Source organism: Selaginella moellendorffii, unplaced genomic scaffold (assembly GCF_000143415.4).
Source record: "Selaginella moellendorffii unplaced genomic scaffold, v1.0 SELMOscaffold_62, whole genome shotgun sequence".
In the NCBI taxonomy this organism is placed as follows: Eukaryota; Viridiplantae; Streptophyta; class Lycopodiopsida; order Selaginellales; family Selaginellaceae; genus Selaginella; species Selaginella moellendorffii.
The window spans coordinates 477,020-502,899 of record NW_003314323.1 but is presented as its reverse complement, the minus strand read 5'-3'; the positions used below and the strand labels follow the sequence as shown (position 1 = coordinate 502,899).

The 25,880-nt window shown below is 44.8% G+C and overlaps 5 protein-coding genes across 7 annotated transcripts; 4 read left to right on the top strand and 1 right to left on the bottom strand.

Moving 5' to 3' along the window:
• Positions 1-6,454: 6,454 nt before the first annotated feature.
• On the top strand, positions 6,455-7,906 carry LOC9644427 (serine/arginine-rich SC35-like splicing factor SCL30A). 2 transcript variants are annotated; one of them, XM_024689569.1, is made up of 7 exons: positions 6,455-6,619; positions 6,668-6,745; positions 7,096-7,260; positions 7,337-7,371; positions 7,418-7,487; positions 7,534-7,646; positions 7,715-7,906. In XM_024689569.1, exons 1-7 carry the CDS (start codon positions 6,474-6,476, stop codon positions 7,858-7,860), a joined length of 753 nt encoding a protein of 250 aa, XP_024545337.1. In that variant the 5' UTR covers positions 6,455-6,473; the 3' UTR covers positions 7,861-7,906. The 2 variants fall into 2 exon arrangements, with proteins under 2 accessions (XP_024545337.1, XP_002984504.2); XM_002984458.2 differs by having other exon boundaries at positions 7,534-7,661; positions 7,715-7,811.
• Positions 7,907-7,966: 60 nt separating this feature from the next.
• LOC112351525 (GDSL esterase/lipase At4g16230-like) lies at positions 7,967-9,706 on the top strand. The gene is made up of 6 exons (XM_024689568.1): positions 7,967-8,158; positions 8,279-8,543; positions 8,598-8,716; positions 8,777-9,016; positions 9,069-9,327; positions 9,392-9,706. Exons 1-6 carry the CDS (start codon positions 8,042-8,044, stop codon positions 9,607-9,609), a joined length of 1,218 nt encoding a protein of 405 aa, XP_024545336.1. The 5' UTR covers positions 7,967-8,041; the 3' UTR covers positions 9,610-9,706.
• Positions 9,707-9,953: 247 nt separating this feature from the next.
• On the top strand, positions 9,954-11,404 carry LOC9644426 (GDSL esterase/lipase At4g16230). 2 transcript variants are annotated; one of them, XM_024689563.1, is made up of 4 exons: positions 9,954-10,292; positions 10,380-10,498; positions 10,557-11,061; positions 11,121-11,404. In XM_024689563.1, the coding sequence occupies exons 1-4, from the start codon at positions 9,998-10,000 to the stop codon at positions 11,342-11,344; spliced, it is 1,143 nt and encodes a 380-aa protein (XP_024545331.1). In that variant the 5' UTR covers positions 9,954-9,997; the 3' UTR covers positions 11,345-11,404. The 2 variants fall into 2 exon arrangements, with proteins under 2 accessions (XP_024545331.1, XP_024545330.1); XM_024689562.1 differs by having other exon boundaries at positions 10,554-11,061.
• Positions 11,405-11,421: 17 nt separating this feature from the next.
• Positions 11,422-12,309, top strand: LOC9644238 (calcium/calmodulin-dependent protein kinase type 1). The gene has a single exon (XM_002984456.2). The coding sequence runs from the start codon at positions 11,422-11,424 to the stop codon at positions 12,307-12,309; it is 888 nt and encodes a 295-aa protein (XP_002984502.2).
• A 133-nt stretch (positions 12,310-12,442) lies between these two features.
• On the bottom strand, positions 12,443-25,866 carry LOC9644237 (transformation/transcription domain-associated protein). The gene is made up of 36 exons (XM_024689533.1): positions 25,776-25,866; positions 25,346-25,722; positions 24,921-25,286; positions 24,736-24,861; positions 24,587-24,672; positions 24,429-24,537; positions 24,279-24,374; positions 24,160-24,219; positions 24,056-24,115; positions 23,952-24,002; positions 23,819-23,900; positions 23,655-23,770; positions 22,381-23,607; positions 21,347-22,327; positions 20,959-21,294; positions 20,645-20,903; positions 20,369-20,591; positions 19,979-20,321; positions 19,780-19,929; positions 19,512-19,733; positions 19,241-19,462; positions 18,535-19,191; positions 18,222-18,482; positions 17,814-18,170; positions 17,388-17,767; positions 16,915-17,329; positions 15,559-16,860; positions 15,241-15,501; positions 14,892-15,182; positions 14,424-14,828; positions 13,942-14,373; positions 13,603-13,881; positions 13,122-13,524; positions 12,921-13,069; positions 12,660-12,857; positions 12,443-12,596 (listed from the first exon to the last, which is right to left on the bottom strand). Exons 1-36 carry the CDS (start codon positions 25,831-25,833, stop codon positions 12,477-12,479), a joined length of 11,460 nt encoding a protein of 3,819 aa, XP_024545301.1. The 5' UTR covers positions 25,834-25,866; the 3' UTR covers positions 12,443-12,476.
• Between the last annotated feature and the right edge of the window lie 14 nt (positions 25,867-25,880).

The following is a 25,880-nucleotide window of genomic DNA, read 5'->3' as shown; positions in this document are numbered from 1 at the left end:
AGTTGGTTTGGAAGCACTAATGGAGAGTTCCTTCAAAATTGGTTCCTAAACCTTACTATCCCTATACCTTTAAAATCCCCTCGGACTTGATCTTCTTAGTCTTGGAGTCAGTCTCAAATTTAGTCTCGAACTCAATCTTGGACTCAATTTCAAACTTGGTCTCATTTGATAAACAATTTATTGTTCCGGTTATGATTTTAGGATCCTTTAGCGTATAACACTTTAGGGAGTTTGGTTCTTTATATTGTTGTCCTTCGAGATGATAGATTGTTATTTAATAATGATTATGCATCACTATTGATAGGATGATTGATGATATTTCATGATGCTTAATTGTCCTTTTTTATGGTTTTTGGCTTTCTACATTACTGCATGTTTTTTATAGTTTGCTTTGGATTAGTCTTTTGGTTAGTAAGATGTTGCTGACACTTTTTTAAGTAAATTTTAGTTCCTTTATGTTATTAACTAAGATTTATTTAGATTCCTTAGTGTGATGGTTGCATAAACAAGCATTTATTAGCCCTTACAATATTCATTTTGCTCTGTTAATAGTTACTATTGTTAGTTTCGATAGATTTAAATGTTATTTCTTTTGGGTGATACATTCTTCTTGCCAGTTAATGATACTTTGTGTTCTTTGAGTGTGATTTACTATAGGATAATCATGAAGCGGAACCTAAACCCTTAATGTGCAACATGTCACATGCCACATGCCACATGCCACATATCTAAAGGACAGTGGTGCAAAACCCAAGTTTTAGAGCTTTGGGCTACTAAACAAAAGAACGGAGCCAAACTCCTAAGCATAGAGCCAAGGAGTGAAGGCATTGGAGCATGAAACAACTCTCGAGCCTACAACCCAAGGAGCGAAAGGACAGGAGCACAAAGTGACTTGGAATAGTCCTAGAGTATCTAGCATCTTAATGCCAAAACTAGTATGCAAAATAGAATCAAATAGATTTTAGCACTATTTCAACATACTGGTGGTTTAACATGAGGATATAGGTACTTCACCAACTAGCATGGTATAGAACTTAGGCTTAGACCCAAGTCGGACATAAAACAAAGACAAGCATACAAATGGGAGCTATACTATACATTTGGAACCTTCCACAACCCCCTCCCCCCCGTTAAGGAACACATGCTTTGGGCTTTCACCTTTAGCCACCTTTAGTGCCAGGAGTTAGTTTCTAAAACAAGCTTAAAACTTACTAAATATAGAATATTTTTAGATTGCAAATTTGGACACGGGACAAATACCATTGTGTTCAAAATAATCTCTACATTCCGTAGATATGCTAAATGAGTAAATCTAGACACTTTCCATAAATAACATTTGGGACTAGAATGAGACTAATACAAAGGATTATAATATCAAAGGTGTTTGGTAGATATAATAAGCTATTATGTAGTGTTATTAAGGAACTAGTTTCAATACGTGAGGGTTCTTGTCAAGCTAGTGCAAAACAAAACAAAAGAGAACTAACAAGCTAAGCCAAGTATACTTAGCTAAAATAGACATTTAGGAATTCCGTCCTTATGCTCATCCGACCAAGTATAAATGCAAAGTCTAGTTTACTAACACTTGAACAAAAGGGACTGATAAAGGGTCTATAAGCAACCAAAGGGAATGACTTGAGAGACGGTCCATAGAGTTCAAATTGGAAAGGAAAAATTTGTGGCTTACAGGGTCTAGCAATACTAAACTTTTGCCATTGTGGTAGTAAGGAAAAAATATTTAAAAGGATTAACCAAGAGGTAACTTTTGATATCCAAAGTCACATTTGCAACATTAAATTTTATTATTGAGTTTTCTTGATGATATACTTACTATTGAATTTTTACTCTCGTGACTTTAACCTCTGGTTCCTATCCTATAATCTTGGTTTATTAGATGATAACTTAACTAGAATACTTTTATGTTCTAATATAAGATTTATTCACTAATAATTTTGTCTCTAAAATATCATTATCTTTGACTTTGATATTGTCCATTTTTTTATCTTTAAGTTTGAGTTAGTATAGGAAGATTGGCTTCGGTATTTTGTGTGCATGGTAAAATCTTTAGTTATGGGATAGCTATTATAAACTTGTCACATCATTCACTTCTTTGTCAATGTTCCTTATTCCATTCAAAGGGCATGATTGTATAAACAACTCTAGCCGCTTATTTACAATAGTCTATCTAAACCTTACTAATGGCTTTTGTTTATTTACTCATGAAGATTGAGGCCTTTAGCTTCTCTTTCTATATCACCTATATATAAGCAACCAAAAAGAACGACTCAAGAAATGATCCATAAAAGTTTAAATATAGAGGGAAAGGGCCCATAAATAAAAGTGCACTCCATTTTCTAATCGGTTAAAGGTCTTGAATACTTGGGGTTAGGCATCTTTGGGTTTAAATAGCAGTGGGTTGAGTGATCTCTCAAGAGTCTAAATTCAATAACTTACATTTATTATTAAAGGGGTCTCAAGTTCAACTCTATTAGTTGACTTAAGGGAATCACATTATATGTTGATATTGATATTTAATAAGTTTAGTTTGCCTTTAGCTGGGCTCAACTTGAGAAGTAGGGTGTTAAGAGACCTTGGGTTGAGTGTCAAAAGAGTGAGGGTCTTAGAAGAGCTATGGCTGTTAGCTTCCATCCACGAGAGTATGAACTTGTAGGAAAATATGGTGGATTATAAACAATTAAATGAATGACTTAAAAGATGATTTATAAAAGTTCAAATATAGAGGGCAAGGGCCCGTAAATATGAGTGCATCCCTTTTTCCAATTGATTAAAAGTCTTTGGATACTTGGGGTTAAATATCATTGGGTTTAAATAGTACTAAAGTGCATATGCAAAGACTAGTTTCTCAACTAGTTTGGGTGGAAACTAAAAAAAGGGTCCAATAATACTGACCTTTTGCCATCATAGCAATAAAGAAAAAAATCTGAAAGGACTTATCAATATATAACTTTCAATACTTATAATTATATTCGCGACACTCTCCCTTGTTTAGAAAAGATTGACATCCTCATTGATACATACTTTAGTCTAGACCATCCCTAAGGAAACAACTTCAAAAAAAGCTTATGGTATTTATACTTTATGAAAAATGCACCAACTTAAATGAGTTAAGGGGCAACTTCTCTATTTAACTAAAATACACTATCATTCATATACCTTGTGGCCTTCACTAATATGGAAATAACCAATCAAATTAACCACCCTTGTTGCTTTGGGTGTCACCCATCTTACAAAAGATGATATGCCCTTACTACAATATAACCTCTTGAATTTGGACTTCCCGGGAGGTCACCCAACTGGCTAAAATAGCATAAAAATGGAATTTTTAAATGTTATTAGTCAAACATACTTAATTTGGTTAGAAAAACTCATTCATTGACTTGCATTTGCTAATGTTAAGAACTCATATGATATTAAGTTTGGTCCTTTAATATTTATTATGTGATAGCTTATTATGTCTACCAAGACACCCTTGCTATCATTCCTTCATATGTTGGTTTTGTTTGATCCCATTGGCTATTTATGGAAATTGTTTAAATTTGTTAATTTTGCATTTTATGGAATTTAGAGATTGTTCTAAATACAATGGTGTTATTCCCACATTTAAATTTGCAATTTAACACTATTTCATATTTAATAAATTTTTGTAGGGATAGTGACTAGATCTGGCATGGACGACCAACCTAAGGTATAATTTAACTTCTGCTTACTCCACTAGTTAGGATAGTATGGAATTTAAGCTTAGACCTAAGCTAGACATAAAACAAGGACACATATACACATATCCTTGTGTTCTAGTATGTTGAAATAGCGCCTAGCTTTGTTTTGCATGTTAGTTCTAACATTGGGATGGTGGAAGTTTTAAGATTGTTCTAACGTTGCTCCATGCTTCTGTCCCTTTGTTCATAGGTTGGTGAAGACATGTCGTAAGATAACTTGGGAGTTGTTAGTTCAATAGAATGATTATTTAGATGAAGATACATAGGAGGCTATTTCCAACATAAACCATAGGAATATTTTAAGAATACTCTATGAGATTATAACCATATTTCACTATAAATGGAGACATATCAATAATTGATTGTTAAGTGCTACTATAAACAAACTAGAGCAAAGACAAACACTTATCAATGCCCATTCCCTATGGGAAAAACCATAAAGAACTCTATAAAGATCCTTCAGTATTACATAATATTTAAAATGTATATCATAGTGTTAAAACTTGAGTCTTATCAAAGATAAATCCCAATAAACAACTATTTTAAATAGCCACTAAGGTATTGGGGAGACTAATGGAGCTCATCAAATTCAAAATATCAAATCCCTATGGAATATATCAACTTCTCAAATGAATCCATTATTGATGTGTATGATAAGGGTAATATAAGCTTATGAGTTTTTTGGACTTTTTAGGAAGTCACTAACTCAGTACTATTTAAATCTAATGACACTTAACCCCAAGTATCCCGAAACCCTTAACTAATTGGAAAAAAATGCAATTTTATTCATAAGTTTTTTCTTTTATATTTGAACTTTAATGAATCATTTGTCAAGTCATTCCCTTTGGTTGTTTACTGTTAAAAAATATTTAGAATTTATGATTTGATGTAGCGCACGTGGTTTTGACCCTTTATCCTATAGTGATTTACCATAAGATAACACCACGAAGCGAAACCTAAACCCTCCATGTGCCACGTGTCAAATGCCACGTGTCACATGGCATATGTCCATGCCACGTGTCCACAGGACATTGGTGTGGAACCCATGGTTCAGAGCCTTGGGCCACTGAACGAAGGAACGGTACCAAACTCCCAAGCTTGGAGCCAAGGAGTGACAGAACTGAACCATAGAGCAACTCTCGAGCATAAAGCCCAAGGAGCGAAGGGACAGGAGCTCGAAGCGACTTGGAATAATTCTAGAGTAACCAGCATCCCAATGCCAAAACCAACACGCAAAACGGAGCCAAATGGAGTCTGGCGCTATTTCAGCATACCGGTGGCCTAACGCAAGGACATGGGTACTCCACTAGCTAGCATGGAATGGAACTTAGGCTTAGACCTGAGCCGGACGCAGAACAAGGACAGGCATGCAAGTGAAAGCTAGACTATGCCTCAGGTTAGTTAGCCATGCCCAACCTACCCACTATCCCTACTATACATTTGGAACCCCCCACAACCCCCCTCCCCCCCCGCTCTTGAGGAACACACACTTTGGGCTTTCACCCCAAGCCTGCCTTAGTATCAAGAGTTAGTCTCTGGGATAAGCTTGAAACTTACTAAATATGGAATGCCTCTAGATTGCAAATTTGGACACGGGATGAACACCATTGTGTTCAGGACAATCTCTACATTCCGTAGATATGCCAAATGAGCAAATCTAGACACTTTCCATAAATAGCATTTGGGACCGAAATAAGACTAACACAAAGGGCATGATAGCGAGGGTGTTTGGCAAATACGATAAGCTATCATCTAGCGATATTGAGGGACCAAGCTCGGTTCCCAACACTAGCAAGTGTAAGCTAACATCATAAGTTTCTCATCACCATATCAAGTCTACTTGACTAAATGACAACTTAGAATTTCCTTCCTTAGTGCCCTTCTGATCTAAGTGCACATGTGATGACTAATTTCTTAATTAGTTTAGGTAAAGACTGATAACGGGTCCAGCAATACTGACCTCCTGCCATTGTGGCAGTAAGGAAAAAGTGTCCATAAAGACTAGTCGACAGATAACTTTCGATGCCCGAAGTCACATTTGCGACATTTGAAGTGATCAATGAGAACTATGCACTCTAAGTATTTATATGTGTGGAAGGGGGAGAGATTGTATTAGTCATAAATAAAAATATTAGCATAAACCTTTAGAACTGTTAGATTAAAGAATATATTTTGATATTTTAAGTATAAAGAAAACACTACTATTATGAGGTCTCTTGTATTAGTATGTGGACATCAATAAATTTATCTAAACTTGATTCCATGTGCTTGACTTTCAATCTTGGCTTGAGGATAAATCATCACAACTTTTTCTCATGAAACTTCAAATTGGCAATATAAACAACATCATTGTGTTCTAGCTGTTGGTGTTGATCAAACACTCATGTTTCTAGCTTCATACTTGTTAAGTTGTGGAAGTTGGTGGTTCAAAAAGAATCACATGAAAAGCATGGTAACTCTAGTTGATCTTGGAAAAAAAAGTTTATTATTCTAAGCATATCCTAGGTATATTCACTTTTTTAGCAAACCAAAAACCTATCTTGATGCCAACCTATTTCTAAAGATTGTAATGACAGATGTCTTCAATTTAAATGTGACTAAAAATAATATGAAACATAAAAAAGAATAATATTCAAATGAATCAAGAAAATGGAGTAAAGAGAGTTGTACTTTTTTATAGAAAAACTTATTATGAAGACCTAGCTCGAAGAGTAGGGTTCTACCTTAGCGAATCAGATGCAGCGGCGACGAAGTCCCTACGAGAGCCCTCCGCCGTCGTCCCGGCGGAGCGGTGGCAGCCGGCGCCGCAGCTCGAGCCCGCGAGGAGGCCGCGGGGAGCCGCCGACAAGCCTGCTGGTCCGAAATATCTCGCGTGACACGAGGTACAAATCCTCTTTTGTGGGCAGTGGTTTGATTCTTTGCCATTCCAGGGCGGATGATCTGAGAGGCCCATTCGAGCGCTATGGAGCTGTCAAGGATGTGTATCTTCCCAAGGACTTCTACTCCGGGTAAGCGCTTGGGGCGTGATGCTTGAGTGTGTTTTTCTTTTCTTTGCTTGTTTAGACTAAAGTAGAAAAAGAAAAAGTTTACATTTGCTGAGACTTTAGTGTTGAATGAAGGGCCGTGAGAAGATCTCAAGATGAGAAGCAAGAGAAGGTCAGACTTGAAGATGGTCTTTGTAGCTAAGCTGTAGTTCTTGGGGAGATAGTGGCGTTCTTCTTTAGCATCTTTTTGAAGTTCAGTGGTGAAGACTACCAAGTCGAGATAGATTCTAAAAGACCCTGGCCTGGCAGCTGTTTGGTTCCACTCGTCTTAGAAGTTGCCAAGTGAAATCTGTAACTCGCACCGCATCTTGCAGAGAGCCTCGGGGATTCGGCTTTGTACAGTTCATCGATCCTCGCGATGCCATTGAAGCGCAGTACAAGATGAATCACCAGCTCATCAGGGGCCGTGAAGTTTCAGTGGTTTTTGCCGAAGAAACCCGGAAGAAGCCAGCAGAGATGAGAATGAAGGAAACGTCAAGGTATTCTTTTTCCGTCAAGTCATTCCAAGACTTCTCTCAAGTGGATCAGACTGAGCGTTGTTCTTGTTATGTATAGGGACAGGCCAAGCTCAAGGCGGTCCCCTCGAAGAGGTTCTATTTTCTTTTTCTGGATATCTTGTTAGCTTGTAGCTTGCAGGTCGCTCGCGGTCTCGTTCGCGGTCACCGAGGCATCCCTCGTCTTCACCTAGACGTCGTCGTCATTCCAGGTAATCTAAGTCTAATTTATCTTCTGTTTTCCATCGTGTTTGGCAGGTCATATTCCCCATCCGAGAGACGAGGCTACGATAGACAGGATAGACAGTACTATTCCCCTAGGCCGCGTGATTCCTACAAAGGATCTCCTCCCTCGGGCTACAACAGAAGAGGTCTTTAAATTTGAGGTGTTCGAGTCACAGTTTCTACGGGAGCTTACTTCGTCTTCTTTTGGATGCAGATCATTTTCCTCCGGTTTCTAGCTACCCGCACTTCATGCATCCAGGGATGGGTCGCTTTGACATGTTTGGGGCGCACCATCCTGGGGTGATTCCTCCGTATCCGCCGTATCACCACCCAGGCGCTAACAGGGTCTGGGATATGTAAAAAGTTCTTCCTACCGCAATTGTTGAACTGTTTTTACACTATTTAATTCAGTTGTCGTTGCAGAGAGACAATGTTTATAGCAAAAATATCATTTACCCCGTTTCAGATATTCGTACTCACTTTACGTGGATTAACAAGAGCACTTAAACTAAAAAAGGTGACCTTTCAACTTGGCTAACTCATGCGACGCTTCTTTGTTGCAGCTTTTCCACAACCACAGCAGCATCAGCAACGAGGTGGGGATGACCACTCGGGCAAAAGGGCCTTGATGGTTCACAGCTGTTTCATACAGAGTAAGGTGAGCTCTCAAAGTTCAAGATTCTGCACAAAGTCTATAAAGCTTCTGGAGGACAGTTGGGGCGTTTGTCTTAACTAGAAGTCTAGACCTCTTGCATTTGACAGTAGCTGCTTTTTGTAGGATCGCAGTCGGGCTGAAGAAGAGACGATGGCTCCATACCTGTGCATCGTCTCATTTCTTCTCTTGCTTTCTTGTAGCTCGGCACTGGCTAAAAACTACGATGTATCGGCAGTTTTTGTTTTCGGGGACTCTTTAGTGGATTCAGGGAACAACAACAACCTCCAATCGTTGGCCAAGGCCAATTTTCTACCTTACGGCAAAGACTTCGACACGCACAAGCCAACAGGTCGATTTGCAAATGGAAGGCTGGTCCCAGACTTCATTGGTGAGTTTCTCTGTCACTGTTGTTTGCCGCTTATATGTTTTCTCGAGCTTTCAGCATCATTCCTTGGTCTTCCGTTCCCGGAGACGTATCTCTCGGCGGGAGACAACATCGACCACGGGCTGAATTTTGCATCATCTGGAGCGGGCCTGCTTCCAGCCTCTGGGAATGTGTTTGTAAGTGAGATCTTGTTGTGTTGCTGGTTTGTTCTTGTCTCAATCGTCAATTATCTCCAGGGAGAACACATTCCGCTTCCAAAGCAGGTTGCGAGCTTCAAGGAAGTCCATGCAAGGCTTGTGAAGAAACTCGGCCCGGAATCGGCCTCCCGCATGGTCTCCAAAGCCATTTACTACATCACAATTGGCAGCAACGATCTGGTTAACAATTACTACCTCCTCCCCGGGGCTCCGCTGAGAACGCAATCGCCTCAAGAGTTCCAAGACTCCCTCATTGTAGTTTTCAGGGAGCAAATCAAGGTAGATTCAAAAAAAATTGTCCAGCACTGAAGGTCGTGGTTCTCACTTCCAGACATTATATGGTGAAGGAGCGAGGAGATTTGTGATTGCATCACTCACGGCACTCGGCTGTAGTCCCATCAATCTTCTCAAATACCTCATCAAGAAGCCAGGCGAGTGTGCTGCGGAGCCAAACGATGCAGCAAAGTTGTACAACAAGGCCGTGGAATCCATGCTGAGCGAGCTGAGAGAAAGCTTGCCAGGAATCAAGCTCCTCCACGGCAATTGCTACGACATGGTCTACAAGGCGGCCTTGAATCCGCTTGCAAATGGTACGTGACGAAGTTTTCGTTCCTTGTTTTTGGTTTTCGCTCCTTGAAAGTTTCGAGATCACAGGATTCGACGAAGGTGACAAGGCATGCTGCAGTGGAATCGGCAAGAACGGGGCCATTGTTTTCTGCCTCCCAGACGTTCCCTCGTGCAAAGACCCGTCGAGGTATGTCTACTGGGACGAGTTCCACCCCAGCAGCAGAATCTACGAGATCCTGGCTCGAAACTTTTGGAGCGGTGGCAAGGACGAGATTTATCCCATGAACATCCAGCAAATCCTTTGAGGCTGCGACGTTGTTCCAGCGATATTGTTCCAGCGATTCAAGGCAAAAAAATAAGATCAAGGAATAAATGTTTCCACGGCCAGATCCATCCACCAGACGTCGAAAGTTTTAATGCTGCCTGGGTTTGGTGGAAGAAGTCGACCATCTTCCTAACGGAAGCCAAAGCTGCCATTATTTTCTTCTCTTTCGGAGCATTTAGTTCTAGCACAGTGCTTGCTTGAAATTTTTGTCCTCCTTGTCAGTCTCTAGCGAAAAATCAAGTTGTTCTTGAGCTTCTTTGTAGCTTTTTCTCTTTTTGGGTCGCTTCCATCTACACGCTTTTCCATAGCCCGGCATTTATATGAGCGCTCCAAGCATAAAAAAGATGGTCTCGAACCGGAGCGAGTGAATGTTTGGTGAATGGGTTTTTAGCTCCTCCATAGAGTTTTACAAAACGGTCAGGCTAGAAGTTTCTATGGCTTTGATCGCCACCATGGTTATAGTGCTATCACTGGTAACATCTGAAGCTCAAGCCAAAGTTCCAGCGTTGTTCGTTTTTGGAGACTCCATGGTGGATGCTGGAAACAACAATGCTCTAATCACTCTGGCACAAGCAAACTTCCCCCCCTATGGCAAGGACTTTGATCAGAGCCAGCGTCCAACTGGGAGATTTGCAAATGGACGGCTTGTTCCAGACTTCTTGGGTAATGTTTTTTGTGATCTTCCAAAAGTTTTGTCATTGATCTAACTTACAAAGAGCGCTCGTTTGCTTTTGATTTGGTGATATCCAGCATCGCGCTTGGGACTTGATCTAGCTCCAGCATACGTTTCTGCGAATGACAATGTTTTGCAGGGTGTAAACTTCGCATCCGCTGGATCTGGATTGCTCGAGTCAACAGGCCTCGTCTTTGTAAGAGTTTCATAAGAACTTCTTTTATCATTTACCATTGAATTCATTGTCCAAGCAGGGCCAGCATTTCTCTCTTCCAGCCCAAGTCGATCACTTCCAAAACGTTCTGGGCAACAACATCACCGCCAAGCTTGGATCCAAGCGAGCCCGGGAGCTCTCGTCCCAAGCGATTTACTACATCACCGTGGGCAGCAATGATCTTGTCAACAACTATTACCTCCTTCCGGCCTCGCCCCTGGCCGTCCAATACACTCCCGAGCGCTTTCAATCTCTCCTCCTCGCCGAGTACCACAAGCAACTCCAGAGGCTGCATGGATCCGGCGGCCGCAAGTTCGTCCTTGCTTCTCTCACGGCTCTGGGTTGTAGTCCCATCAACTTGCTGCGATACAACGTTGCCAAGAGGGGCAAGTGCGTGGATTTCCTTAACGACGCCGCCGCTCGATTCAATGCGGATCTCAAGGCCAGCGTCGTAAAGTGGAGCTCATCTCTTCCCGGGTCGCACATTGTCTTTGCAAACTCGTTCGACTACGTTCTTGATCTTGTCCGGAACCCGGCCGCTCACGGTAAACCATTTTTCTTCTTCTTGGCAAGCTTCAGAAAAAGATGATATGTTGATCTTCAGGATACAAGGTTGGTGACCAAGCTTGCTGCAGCGGAATCGGCAAGAATGGTGCCATCGTTTTCTGCCTGAGAAACGTCACCACCTGCGATGACACCTCGAGTTATGTGTACTGGGACGAGTTTCATCCGAGCTCAAGAGTCTATGGTGAGTTGGCGGACAGATTCTGGGAAGGATCTGTGGAAGACAGTTACCCCATTAATGTGAAACAGCTTTCCACTCTTTGAACTCTTTGAGACTAAGAAAGAGATTGCCTTTTTAATATATAAACTTATCTAAAGGGTTTAGGGCTTTGTGACCGCTCATGACAATTTGGAGGGAAGTCGAGAGTGGCAAAGTTGTGGAACTGCCAGCATTGAAGAAGCTCTATCGAGTGGTTATGGAGCTTGGGAGTGGAGGGCAAGGCACGGTCCACCTGGTCATGGGGAGCAAGCTCTTAGCTGCAAAGTCACTACCAGAGACGGCACAGAGGGAGCTCCGGGTCATGCTCAAGCTAGCCGGCTGCCAAGGGACAATACAGCTCTACGACGTGGTGCTGGAGGAGGATCGCAAGTTCAAAGGTGGCCGATGGTGGGGAACCCTAATTTTGGAGCTAGGCTCATGCACGCTGAGCGAGAGGCTTCATAAAGCTGGCGGGAAGATGGAGGAGCAAGAGGCAGCGTTTGTGATCAAGAGCCTGGCTGAGGCACTAGGACGGGTGCACTCGCTCGGAGTGGTGCACAGGGACGTGAAGCTGGACAACGTTTTGCTCACCAGGCTGTTGCCACCTTATGAGGTGAAGCTGGCTGACTTTGGGCTCGCCACAGACGTGGCTGAGGACATGCACGAGAACTGTGGCACCAATGGATACATATCCCCGGATGTGCTCAGGGCTGGCAAGGATGGCTGGCCGTTTTACTACACCAAAGCTGTGGACTTGTGGGGGCTAGGGTTGATTGCGTACGAGCTTGTCACTGGGTGGGGGGTGTTCTCTGATGTTTTTGATGTGGAATGCTTTCTCAAAAGTGCTGGGGATGCAGAGGTGGAACGGGCATTGAAGTGGGGCGGGGGTGTGTCCAAAGAGGCGAGGGAGCTCATCTTGGGGATGTTGAAGGTCAATCCAGAGCAAAGGCTAACGGTGGAGGAGGTACTCCGTCACCCGTGGGTTGTGGAGAATACTGGTCCTATTGAAAAGAAGCAAAAAACTTTGTAACAGCACGTTGTAGTACTACAACTTTTGTATCCAGAATTCGTTATGTAGGAACGTAAAAACGAAAACATTTTGTTTTTTTTTTTGCAGGATATGATTAGCACATGGAATTAGATTAGACAACACGGAGGATGTGAGCATATACAAGTGAAAATCTATGTAGAATTCGCTTAGAACCAGGGATGCCAAGTAGGATCCATCATACACAAGTTCTTTGGCCGCAACGCTGCTTCCACAAGCTCTGCCACTGCTGCTTGCACAGACACAGGTGGCTCGCTGGAATTGTCGTCCTGGGAAACAAAACAAACCGCTGTGAGCTTCCACAAACACAAGGACTGCTGTCGCTCACTTACCTCTTCGGGGTATGTTTGTGGAGCGATGCCCTTGACGCGAGCGAGCACCTGGTCCACGTTTGCGGTCACCTTCTGCTTGAGCTCCGTGGGGGAGATGCCACCCACAGCGGCGTTGGGCATTCCCGGTGGACGGCGCCACGACCAGGAAATAAGTTCGTCCCTGAAGAACATCGCCAAGTGGTTTTGAAGGTGTTGGTTCTGCAGCGATACAAAAGCTCGTCAGTTGGAATGAAAAACGAAAGAGGCTGTTTCTCTGCTGACCTTGGGTGCTGTCACCGACTGTGCTGCCGCACACATTGCGGACACGAAAAGGCCCTCGACTCCAAAGGGAGTAAAGAAAGTCTGCAGGTTGCGAGTGAGCCTGAATGGAACCGGCTCAGCAAACTCGATCATGCCATTGATGTCGTAGGCTGTAAGGAATAAACAACTCACAAGAGGATCCAGAAGAGCAAGAGAGCATACCGGGATGGAAGTCATTCTGGAAAACCTTGCCCGTGTTCTTTGCAAATAGGATCTTGTTTGGAGACCGGCCACCTATTTGCAGCATGTAGGACATGAAGCCAGACAAGGCCAACTGCACAGCAAACTGCTTCTTGAACGTCCACAGATGGTTGGAGCTCGGAAGTGTCTTGTACATAAACTGCGAGAAGACGTTCTCGTTGACAAGCGAGGTGATGATCTCATTGTACGTGTTTAGCCGAAGCTCCAGCACGGCTTCTGGGCTCATCTGTCCTGTGATGGTCTGGTTCAAGTGCTCCTTGAAATGCGTGATAGGAACATCGGCTTCGCGTCCATATCTCGCACAGTTGATCTCATACACCTCACCGAAGGTGCTGTACATAAGATCCTCCTCCACCAATCGGACCTGCTGAAGAATCTTAGTTTAGCGATAAAAATATGGAATCTTAGTTTAGCTATATATATATAGGGATTGAAAACATACCTGAGGCCAAACAGGGACGATGATGGGCGTATGAAATGCCAGATGCCTGCGCCTTGACTCTTTGTGCTTGTCAAAGAGTCGATTTAAAACCCGGAATAGCTGCACCATCCGCTCGTCGCTTCTCGCGCTCGGGGTCAGAGACGTCTGCACTAGGAAATGTCGCTGAGAGCCGTCACTTCCGATCATAGTTAGCCTTCGGTGACTGCTTCCATGTCTACGAACAATCGGAACGTCCGCTCCAATCCTGTCTAGCTTCACTGTATGATCAGGTGCTACTTCCTGCAGGTTAAAGAAGCCAAATTATCAGTAGAAAAACATACACAAGCTCTGCTAGCTTACCTTATCGTTGAAATACTGTCCTGGAACTTCAATGTCCAAGACGTGGAACTCCCTAAGTTGTCTGCTCTCTTCCTCAAGCTTCAATACCGCTGGAAGTCTATCCTCAACATTGGACTGGAGGACACTCTTCCAATGTTTCAAGCGGTCAGTCAGCTCGGCTAGAGTGGCCGGAAATGTTCCTGTGCTTTCTGGATCAAGGTCGCGTTCAAAACCTCTTTTGTACTCGTTGACGAAGTCCGTGTGCTTTGCCACGGTATCAGACGAAAAGCAAGCTTTGCAAACGCCAGCAAGCTCTTTCTTCAGGGACGGAGGGACTTCAGAGGTGGTCGCAGTGGGAAATTTGTAGCAGCGATGAAGCAAGGCGTGAACAACTGCTAGCAATCTTTCCTCTGGCAAAGGAACAAAACGTGCTCCGACTTCGGTTAACATAACCTGGAAACAACGATGCCGGTAACAAATGAAGCAGGGTAAATATCATGTACCTCCATCTCCGCCGCGAGATTGTTGTGTTTTAGCCTCAGCATGTCCATGATCTCCCTTGCAGCTTCAAATGAGCTGACAGCCGTGGCCCAGTGGCTTCGACGTAGCATGGCAAGCTGGTCAGCGGCGTTTGTTGACTGTGAAGTATCTGCAGACGCAGTTGCATTACCGTCGGACCCTCCAGCTTCTTGCGGTGTCGTATCAGCACTTCCATTTTGAGGTTGCGGCGCGGGGGTCTGCGAGCCTTGGGGGCCTTCAGAATTAGTAGTAGTACCAGACGCGTCCGGATTAGCAGCAACCGCAGCTACAGCAGCCTGAGCACGTGTTTGTGACCCTTTCACAGCATCCGACTTCGTCGCAATGTCTCTACGTTCCAAGAGATGAGTCCGAAGCCAATAGTACAAGGCCTGCAATCCGAAAGGGCATAACAATAAGTTCCCAAATAATCGAAGGGCAATTACTAAACTCACCTGCGGAAAAAGTGCGACCAGCTTCGACAGAACATTCTTGCAATGCAATGCCTCGGGTCTCTCCAGAGAAAGTAGAAGCTGAGGTATCCACGGAATCCAGACCCAGTGAGTTATCTGGTCCCCGTACTTTTCGAATGCTTTACCGACGGTTCCATTTTGGTTATCGAAGCTCAGCAGATAAAGCACCCTGGCAAGATAGCTCCGACCATACGAGCTTCCATACTTGATACCTTGCAAGAAACAGCTCACTGCGTACTCCAGCCACAAGTCTTCGCCGGTTTCTTTGTAAACCTGCAAACGGATTTCTCAGTGAGCTGGGTCCTAGCACAAAATCACGCTCCTAACTAACCTGATCGCAATGATTTCCCCAGCTTATCCATCCCTTTGGAAGATGCTTGAACAAAGAAATGGCCGTAGAGAAAACCTGGTTGGCGGTTTCACTGTCATTCATCTTCTGCAAAAACTCTCCTTTCAAGCGGAAGATTTCAGCCTTGTGTTGATTCGGAAAATACTCCAAATTCGTTGTGTTGATCAGATTAAGTCCAGTGATTAGTTCGCCTTTCATGTCAAGGTATGCCTTCGCTTGTTCTCTTATTTTAACGAACGCTTCCTGCATGAGAAGATGCCATACTATAAATGCTACAACAGCGATAAGAAAAATACCGACCTGAACTTCCATAGTAAGGAAGCCGTACATTTTGTTCAAAACAGTAACGCAGACTTCGTGCAAACCTTGTTTCCGAGCAACGTATGCAAGTTTGTTGACGCTCCAAGCTTTGTCTCTGAAACCAAGCTGGTGTAACTGCGGATTTGTCTCTTGCAGCGCCTTGAACGCGTTGATCACAAGATTGTACATGTGATTCCTCCATATCATCAAATCATTCCAGACCGTTAACTCGTCCCAATCGTTCGGAATCCTGAGCCTCCAAGTTTCTAAAATGTCTTTAAGATCCGCATACATGCCTGCACCTCCTTGCAGCTGTCCGGACCCTGCCGGTTGTTGCTTGTTTGCGTTTCCCAGTTCTAGTAGTATTCTTGTTGATTCCTGGAGCTCGACCAGTTGCTGAAACTGCTGTAATAGTGGAACGTGCGACTGAACTGACATCTCAGGTAATTGCCACCAGTTCTGGAGTGCAAGATCCACACCCTGAACGACTCTCATATCCGCCTCAGTCACACCGTTCATGCTGCCTTCATGAAGTGCGACATAAGTTTGAACCATCCGCAGCTTAGGTGTTTCTTCCACCTGCGCCTTCGGCAAAACGTCTTTAAGATGCGCCCAATCTGGAGACTTCCAAAGGCAGTCGAGGAGAATCTCGTAGTTCTCAACACTTTTACCAAAGTCTGCGAGGATGTCCCACTGATTAAGTCTCCGAGCGCAGGATATCCACTGCTCCTCCCAGAGACACATCTCAGCTTTGGAGACGGAATTGCTGTAAGATCCCTGAGTTGCCTTGCTCATAGCCTGGTAAAAGAGATCCTGTGCCCTCTGCCACAACCCATGCTGAACTAGAGATAATCCCGCTTTGGTGTCGTTGGTAATCGTCCGCCTTTTCCACAAGCCATAACGAACGTCTTCTTCGTCGAGCATTCTGTAGAGTTCAGCCAAAGCGTCGAAGCAGCGAGATTCTGTCGGGAACAACATGACGTGACTCTCGAGCAAAGATATCGCAATATGCCACGCGTTGTACGTCTTTCCCAAGAATCTGATAAGCTCGCTTGGAATCTTTGGCTGCGGTTGACTCAAAGACAGCCCTTCCAACAGTGCCTGTATCACGTTTGGCCTCTTATCCAGCTGCTTGCTATGGTAGTCTTTGGAGAGAAAAGTAATCATAGGCTTTGCTAGCATCACTTGCTCGTCCTTCAGCAACGTGGCCCAGACTATCGGGAAGACCAGAACCCACATATGATACGCCACATGTGAATCGGTATTTGCAAGTTCCCGTAAAGAGACAATAAGATCCTCCACCTAAAACCATAAACAAGTAAGATGTCGACGAAAACTTAGAAATTCATATCGAACCTGAAGTTTATTCTCCGTCAAAAACTTTGCATGCTTGTTCACGATGCCTATAAAAGAGAGAGGCGCTTCATCTGGTGTGTCAGCCTGTTGCTGCATTCCAGGCCTGTCGGGAACTCCTCCCGACGGCATAAGCGGAGGTACTTGTGCGGCATTGGGAGCAAGCGTGATTGGATCGTTCTCCACAAGAATAGCCAGTAGAAGGTCCAAGCCTTGCTTTAGCCAGAACACGTCGCTTAATGCTTCCCATTCCTGATTTTGAATAATGTACTGCAAGCGTGTGAAAAGCGTCTTCGCAATAGATTCGTGGTAGAGTAAGAAAAATTTCTGCCGCATGTCCGGATCTCTGGCCCTTAGTCCCAATAAAAACTGCTTCTCAACTTTTACGAAAATCTCGTGCCTCACAGACAGTGGATACCTGCACAAATTGTATGTTAGTTAGCATTTTTATCAAACACGGCAAGGAAACCTCTTACTTGGATGCGTCCGAACATAACCGATATAGCAACGCTAAAAACTTCGAATCCCATTCGTCTAAAGCAGAACCAGTCATATTTTTCTCGGCTTGAGCAAGACGCTGTAGGAAAGTCAGGACATCCTTCGTGTTCAACACCCCCACGGACGCACCGGAACCAGAGGCTCGAAAGTCGTTCTCTATCCACTCAATAATAACGTCGAGGATGGTAAGAAGTACGCTTGGATCCGTTCCTTTCTCAGACAGAATCATATGAATCGTCTGTGAGCAAAGTCGTTTGCACTCAGGTACTAGCAGAACTCTGCCACTGATAAGCTTTAAAAGAGAGCGAACGTTGCTGACGTTCATGCCTGCCGCAGCCTCTTGATCGACTCGATGACCCTGTAAGATCTGTTTAGAAAACATAGAAAATTTAATCAATTTCAACCTGTCGGGCAAGTGCACCCGAGCTGTTGGTCATGTCCCGTGCGAGACGTTGAAACACGCGAACTATGTGAGTCAAGTAGCGGTCCAAGTAACTTCGGTTTCCTTCACTGAGCGTATTGAGCAATGCCAATAAGAAACTGATAGTAACGTTTGCGGAACGAGGTTCAAGAGTAGACGGGGTCGCAGTTACAGCTTGTAAGTGCTTTTGTAGCAGCTCTTCCACCTTCTGATGCAGAAGCCTCACATCTTGTGGGTTACTGAGGGAATCAGAGGGGAAGGCGTTGAACACCAGCTTCAAAACATTACAGATTGACCTTCCAACATCAGCGAGTTTGCTATTGAAGGACGGATCCAAAACCTTCAAAATTTTATACGTTAGAGCGTAAAGGAGCAACGCGATATGTCTTACTTGAATGATCTGTTGTACGTTGTTCCGAATAAAAAGTTGAGGCTGCTTTTCCAAGACTTTACTCATCACATCAAGTCCTTGCACAAGAGCGGTAGACGGATCCTTTGTGGTCTGAGGTAAAGCGCTGCTCAGTAACTTCTCCAGGTAGTTAAACTTCACATTTGCACCAGGCCACACTTCCAGTGCTTGCGTAAGGAGGTCCAATGCTTGCTTATACATCGCTGCCATTTCCTTATCCTTCGGATCCATCACCAGCGACACCTGGTAGATATAAAGAAGGCTAAGAACCAAGCAATAGAATGCAGCTGGTTACCCTTATCAAGAAGTTGATGATCATTTCTTCCATTGCAGCGTTCGGCTTAAACTCCTCATCCGGCTGACCCATTGAATTTGGCGTGCCAACGTTTGGTATCGAAGGAGTACTTGATCCCAGACCAGGTGACATCCCAGAAAGTGATGGCTCGCTCTTTACTCTCTTGGTCTCGTCCGAAGACAGTAGTTCCGGTGGTCTCTTTGAGCCAACTCCTACGTCCGTAGCTGTTAACGAGAATGACGCACCATCTGTAGATAAAGGTTGATCTCCTTCCATAACCGCCTTTGCTTCTCCCTGCCGTCGTTTTTCCCATGATACCACGAGTCCAGCAAGGTCAATAGCCAGCCTGCGGTTTTCCATCGGAAGATTTCCAGGGAGCCCAAGGCGGCTCAGGGAGTTCACCATCTGAGGTACAAACTGCGCCCGGCAAGTGTAGAACAGGTCCGAGTGTCGAACTATTAGCTGGAAGATGTGAATAAGATTTGGTACCGAGTGGCCTTCCTCAACAAGAATCTTCTTAGTGTAACGTATCCATATAGGTATCTTCTGTTCACCCAAGGGAAGTCTGCGAGGAAGAGCTGGCATCAAAATATCAAGCGCCTGTCTTGCCAAATTTCTGTTCTCCGGTTGGCAGGTCCGCAATAGTGCAACAAAAACCTGAATAGACAGTTCAAACGATGCATAATCTTACAATCTTGTGATGTACCTGAAGGATAATCTTTTCTGGAGCCTGATATGCATCGAGAAAACGGCAAACATTCACAAAAGCCCATTGCTTGCTTGCACTGTCTTCGCGCTTTAAATGATTCCAGCCAAACTTGATAAGTTCCTTGCGATGTGTCACGAGTTCGTGGGGGAGATACTTCAGCAACAACGTCGCCAGCTGCAGGAGTTCTATCCTAAGAGGCTCATCGTATTCAGCGCTGACCTGAAATGCGATTCCCACTGACATTAGTGCTTTCACACAGAACAAGTACCTCTTCGGGAGGATCCAACAGCTTGTCCACAATAGTCTTGATGATAGGCTGGTCGACAACGTCGGCACTTTGATTGTTTTGAAACGAATGAGTTAGCATGGGAAGAATAAGCATTTGCATGGCGACCACCAAGGACTCTTGCTTCAACGACTTCGACTGGAATATTTGAAGAAAACGTTGCAGAACAGCTTTTTTCTCCTGGGGTGTATATCCTTCACCGACCTGATGAAAAGAATTTGAGAAGAACATATCAAGTTAAAAACCTCACCTCGATCATGTAGAATTCTTTCAAGAAGGTATAATCAACACGAGTTCGGACCAAAAATATGGACAGCATTTCGAAAAGAATATCAACCTCCGCTTTATCGTGTCTCACATAATTCAGAAAGCATTTGACTAGACGCTTGCTCTCCTTCACCTACAACGTACGTGTGTTAGCAGTATAGATGCAAAGAAAAGCTACTCACTTGCACCAGAGTCAAATTTAGCTCGTTCTTTAGTCGTTCCTGCCTTGCGGGCGATTGCCACAGCCGAACTAAAGCTTCAAACACGGTCTGATTTTCGTGCAGCCAGTCCGGTATGAGCTTGACCAAAGTAGCTACCAAGGCAACACCTTGAAACAGGGACTCTGACGTCGTAGAAGGCGGCGGAGGTACCGATCCGTCAGCACCACTAGCTGTTGAACCTGGATCTGCTTCTTCGGTTGATGGTTGAACTACAGTAAAAGCACACTCGATGATCTTGCCCGGTGACTTCGCCAACTCCTCACGAAGGGGTTGCCCCTCATCTGACTTTATAACGTCCGAAAATCTGACAAACAAGTATCAGCGAGGACACGAATATCAGGACAACCTTACCTTCTAAAATAAGCTGGCTCCGAAAGGCGTGCCAGAAAGTAATCTACTGATTCTGTCGCATAGCGGTTCAAAAACCTTGTGATAGGTAGCCTGTATGGGCTATTCAACTCACTGTACACTTGCCCTGGAGGGAATGCCGCCTCCAAATGTATGGTTAGTTGAAAAAGCTCATCAAGAAACTTGTTGGCGGCCGGAGGAAGCAGATGAAACAGCTCTATTATGGCTGAAACACACGAGGAAAGTTAGAACTTCCACAACACCGATACAAAGACATACCCGCAGCGACCTTCGCTTCCTCCCCGGGCTTCCAGGACTTTACTGTTCCAGCAAGCTTTTCCGGCTCTAGCCACTTCTTCAGGTGTTCCATGAGTTTGCCACCGAGTGTCACGTTGAACCAATTAGAAAGCAGCTCCAACAGTCGAGCAAGCCCTTGAAGCAAGGGAATCGTCAGATGCTTATACGATGCCAGATTCACAAGAATCGGTCGCAGGCTACTTTGCAAGAGCTCCTTTGGCAGTTTTTGTTGCTGAATAACCTGAAATATTACAAAATGTCATGAATACGATGCGAAGAGAGAGAAGACGTATTACCTGACGAAGACCTTCCTTGGCTACTGCAACTATCTCTGGTGTTCTACAGGTCAGAGATTTGAAGAACATAGCTATGATCCGTGACCGCAGCTCATTATGAGCTGCAGTTTTGAAATCCGCCCAGGCCATAGCAGTGCATAGCAACTCAATGCAAACTGTTCGAAGCTTGGTCAGGGTGTTTGCCATTTTCGGACTCATGAACTTTCCAATCAGTACAGCTTCGTCAGCTTCCGCAATTTGAAGAGCGTCCGTCAAGAGTGTGACAAGTTCCGGAGTCATTTTAAGAAGAGGCGGCCGCAAGGCCAGGCAGAAGTTTAAAGCCATCACAGTTCCGACCTGCAAAACGGGTGTCTATAAGAGAATTCACAGAGACACGTCCTCTGAGTACCTGTTGTTCAACGTGCTTTGTGCGAAGAGGTCGAGAAATCAGAGGTTGAAGCAGTGGCTGATGTAGCGGTTCAAGCAGCTCCGAAACTTCACTCCCTGTCCTGCTGGCCAGAAGTGCAAGGCACTGCTGGACACTCTTTCGGACAGTATGTGTCGCGTTGGGATTAAAGAGTTCCGCGGCCAGGACGTCCACAACACCCTGAAAGCTTTGACGCCGAGGCTCATTGTTTGCCTCGTCTACGTTGTTCACCACCCGCAGCACCTGCGTCAGCACTTGGCTTACTTCATCCTGTTCCTTACTTGCATGCTGCGGTAGCTTCTTTAGTACGTACACCAGAGCACGCACAGCACGAACTTGGAAGATGCAAAGAGTGTCGACTGTAACCTTTCCCACCAAAGCACCAAGTCCCATTACCCCGCCCATTTGAGCTTGCCATGTACTCCCGTAGCAGCAATGTAACAATCTTGGTAGCAGCTGCTCAAATACAGGAACTCGTACACCCGGTGGAGGCGAATAAACCGGGTTCATTGACGGGCTTGAGACCATCATCGGCGTTCCAGGAGTGCTTACACCCTTCGGAATCAGCACGCCAGTGTGTTTCGCCCTCGCAAAGATGAGAAGCGCCTCCGCAAAGACGTTTAAGCCCTGAAGAGCGGCCTTGGCATGTTGTCTGTTCTCGTCCATCAGAACAGCTACCAGAGCGTCCAGGAATATGAGAGGATCCAGTTCTTTCAAGCTCGAATGACTCCGCGATTTTGTTGGCAAGTCCCCCGACGTTTGGCTCGACGAGGCAGCAGCATTTCCCGAGCAAGATTCGACGTGGAAAAGCATTGCAAAGTGGCGGCAGATATTTGGCACATAGTCGTCTTTCGGATCTTGAAGATCGTTCTCCACGCTAGAGGCTATAACTGTTGTCAGAAGAACTTTAAATATACTTCTTTCAGCGACCAATTGAGTTTTTGTTTTAACGCCGAGATCGACCTGTACACAAATGCAACTTGAATAAAAATTTCTAAAACTCTACACAAAAGTACCTTCATATTTGAGACTTCAGCTCTTCGCTTTGATGGATCAACGGATGTCATGAGCATTGTACTAAGCTGGCCTGGCGTAACTCCTTCTTTACCAATATTTCCTTTGAGATTCAATACCGATGATAAGCAGACTCGCAAGAAATTCAAAGCATGCTTCCGATAGAAGGTGTCCACGCCGTGTGACTGCATCACGGCTGCTCTTGCCAAATAAATGCACCGGTCCAAAGGCACAAGAAACGAAGTGTTCGGCTCGAACGTCAGAATCAGTCGAAGTCCATGCTCCGGGTTTTCCTTGCATTCTAGTGCCAAAGGCTCCTTCAAAAACCTCCTGTTTCTTCCGCCGAGCTTCCCAAGTAACTGCAACGCCTTGGCACCCCATATGTATGGTTTAGGCCGGAGGTGTGACCACAGCGTGAGTATCAAGTCGGGTATCGCATTGGCCATGCTCGGCTCCAGAAACTCCGGATTCAGGCTGTCAATCCAGTACTCCAGTGTTCTGAAACCCAACGCAACAAGGTCGTCATTCCCCTTCAAAGCAAGTACCAGAGGTTTCATAAGACGTGGTAAGTGTGGCAGAAGCGAGCTTAACCGGGCCGGCATAGTCAGGCACAACTCCACTATAAGATCAGTCATATCCATGCCTGTGGGTCCTTCAATCATAGCCAGTAGCATATTGAGACACGGTTGTAACGTAGCAACGAACTCCCGAAATAAGAGCTCGAACTTTCCACCTGATAAAGCGCGAAACATAATTCGCATGAGCTGCATATATCCCAACGGCTTGTCCACTTCCGTAGCATTCTTCATGCATACTTCCATAAGGGTGAGGACGTGAGGCTGTAAAACCCTCTCGCAGTCGTTTGGATACTTCGCGACCGCAACAAACAGATATCTGAATAGCTGCAGCACGAGCTTGGCCTGGGGAGTATCCGGCTGCTTTAAAGTATCGAGCTTTCCCATAAGAAACTGTATCAACACGTCCGCAAAATGTCGTGTCAACTTCTGGTTCTGTAGCAGGTTTGAGAATATCTGAAGGAGCTGGTTGTTGGCCAGAGTGTACTCAAATAACCGTGGCATACATCTTGAAAACAGGTCCATGAGATTCCGGGGTTCCATCACTCCAAAAACGGATGTGTAGTGCGTGAACATATCCTTCTCCTCTTCTTTGTCTTTGTAAAGAGATAAGCAAAACACTCCAGTTGTAAGGATCCCCGAAGCGGCTAGAACCTGTACGAACCAAATTCAAAGAATGGAATGTAAAATTGGATGCTAACCTCGTCCTCTCGCATGCCTTTGGGCCCGCCTGCGTTGACAACTGCACCTTGAGGCTGCTGCATCGACACTTGAGTGGCTGTGAAATTTGTGATGCTCCATATTAGAGTTTTCATTCCTGTAACAAATAAGAATGACATCCAAGAATTAAAAACCCTTGTAATACCCATTATTAATGTTTTGATAAGCTGTTTGCAGTCCGCAAAATCTTTCGCATGTTCTTGAGGCGTTTGAAGATTCAACGCAGCCTGTTCAAAAAGAAGCACCACGTTAGATGAGCTAATGCGGAAAGATACCACCTGAACAGGAAGCTCTAGCTTGGTTCTGGTACTGAAATCGTTACGTTCAAGCTACACACAGAATCCAATATAAGTATCTTCCGTAATATACACTTGATCGTCACCTGTGAAGCATAACGTTTGAGTGTTGAGAATTTACTCACAAAGGCATCCAGAATCCGTCCCTGTAACATGCGGTTCAATACCAAACTGACATTTAGAATGTTACCAGTAGTTTTCTGCCATCTTCTTTGCTTGGGTCACCACGACGACTGTATATGGTCTCAACCTGAGTATTTTTAAAAACCAGATCAAAGAGGATAAAGAAAACTCATCCATTCGACTTACCAGGTTAAGCATAAGACGAACGCAGGTGGTTTGTACACCTAGCGGTAAGGAAGGGTCGTGCACATTTCTTGAAAACATATATACAATCAAAGAAAGCTGTAGAAAAACACAGACGATGAAAACAAAGACGCAAAGGCTTTCCACACCAACCTGTTTAAGTGTCAGTTCGAGTCTAACGTGGTGAATGAGTTCGGCTAGTATACTGTACGCCAAAGGCCGAAGTCCCTCAAAGCATGCTCGACCTGTTCCTACAAGAACTCTAAATGCACGACCCGTGTTATGCGAAGAATAATCATGAATGTGCAGACCTTTCATCTAATAGCTTGTCCATCAGAGGAAACAACCCTCTTTGAAAATCAGTGGCCAAAACATGACGCGTAGCGATTAGAAGTTCCTGTAAGCAGCGTAAGATAGTGAGATACAACAATGGGGGTGTAAAATTTTTGATAGACCAGACCTTTCGGATGGTGACTGAGTCAGGACACGAGATTAACAAGTTCACAATACTTCTAGACATACTCTCTTCATGTGGACGGATAAACTCGGCAAAGCTCTTCAGCAAGTAGCACAAAAAAGATACTGTCTGCCAAGAGAAAAACAAGCACTTAACCCCCATAAAAAAAATTCACAAGAAATACATACCTTCACTTGACCCGCTTTAAGGTCCACAAAGTGACCCTTCATCGTCGGATGAACCTGGTGTGGTGCTGGTCCTGGCACTGCGATGGCATTAACCATGAGCGGAAGAAGAACAGGAATGTTGCTCGGAACATATCGCGGATAGATTTGGAAGAGGTACATGACGATGAGCGGGCACTCCGAAAGTATTTTAAACGATCGCGTACTTGGATTCAGTTGCCCGGAGATACTTCCCCTTTGAGATCCCACAAAGCCAACGTTCTGTGGAGCAGCCGCGGCGGCGGCGGCAGCGGCAGCAGCAGCAATTTGGACATCACTGTTGGTCTCTTCAAAGAAGTAGCTTACGGTGCTCTTGAAGTTTTGGTAAACCTGGCAAACAAAACCAGCCAAAGAAACTCTTTGACGAAGAAAAAAATCTCTCCGCATACCTTGCAAACGAAATCGAGGAAAGGCTGCACGTCCGCCTCCAGCGCCGGGCGGAAGTTCTTGTGGAGATCAAAGATGATGCGCATACAAATGAGCCCATTCTCTTCGTTGTCCGTGCCGAGAACTTGCATCGACAGCTTCAAGAGATCGGAGACGAAGGGCCGGATGACCTCACTGTGCGGCAGCCGGTTGAGAATCTCGATAATCACAAACCGGAGCTTGTGCTCGATGGAATCGCTGGTCTGGGGCTTGGTGGTGCTGAGAAGCAGCGACGAGAAGACCCGGAAGTAGTTCTTGAGGAAATTGAGGTACTCGGATGTCTGGACGATCTCGATGCTGTCCCGGACCTCGGTGGCGAGCTGATGCCGCTGCTGCATCGCTGAAAATTTCCACGAATCAAGAGAAAATCCAAGAGAAAACGGATGCGCGTACACAAATCTGGGTCCAGGAACTTGCTGGCATGCTGCTCGAAGTTGTTGATCGGGATCATCGCGCTCCCCCGTCCTCCTCCACCCGGGCGGAAGACGAAAAACCCTA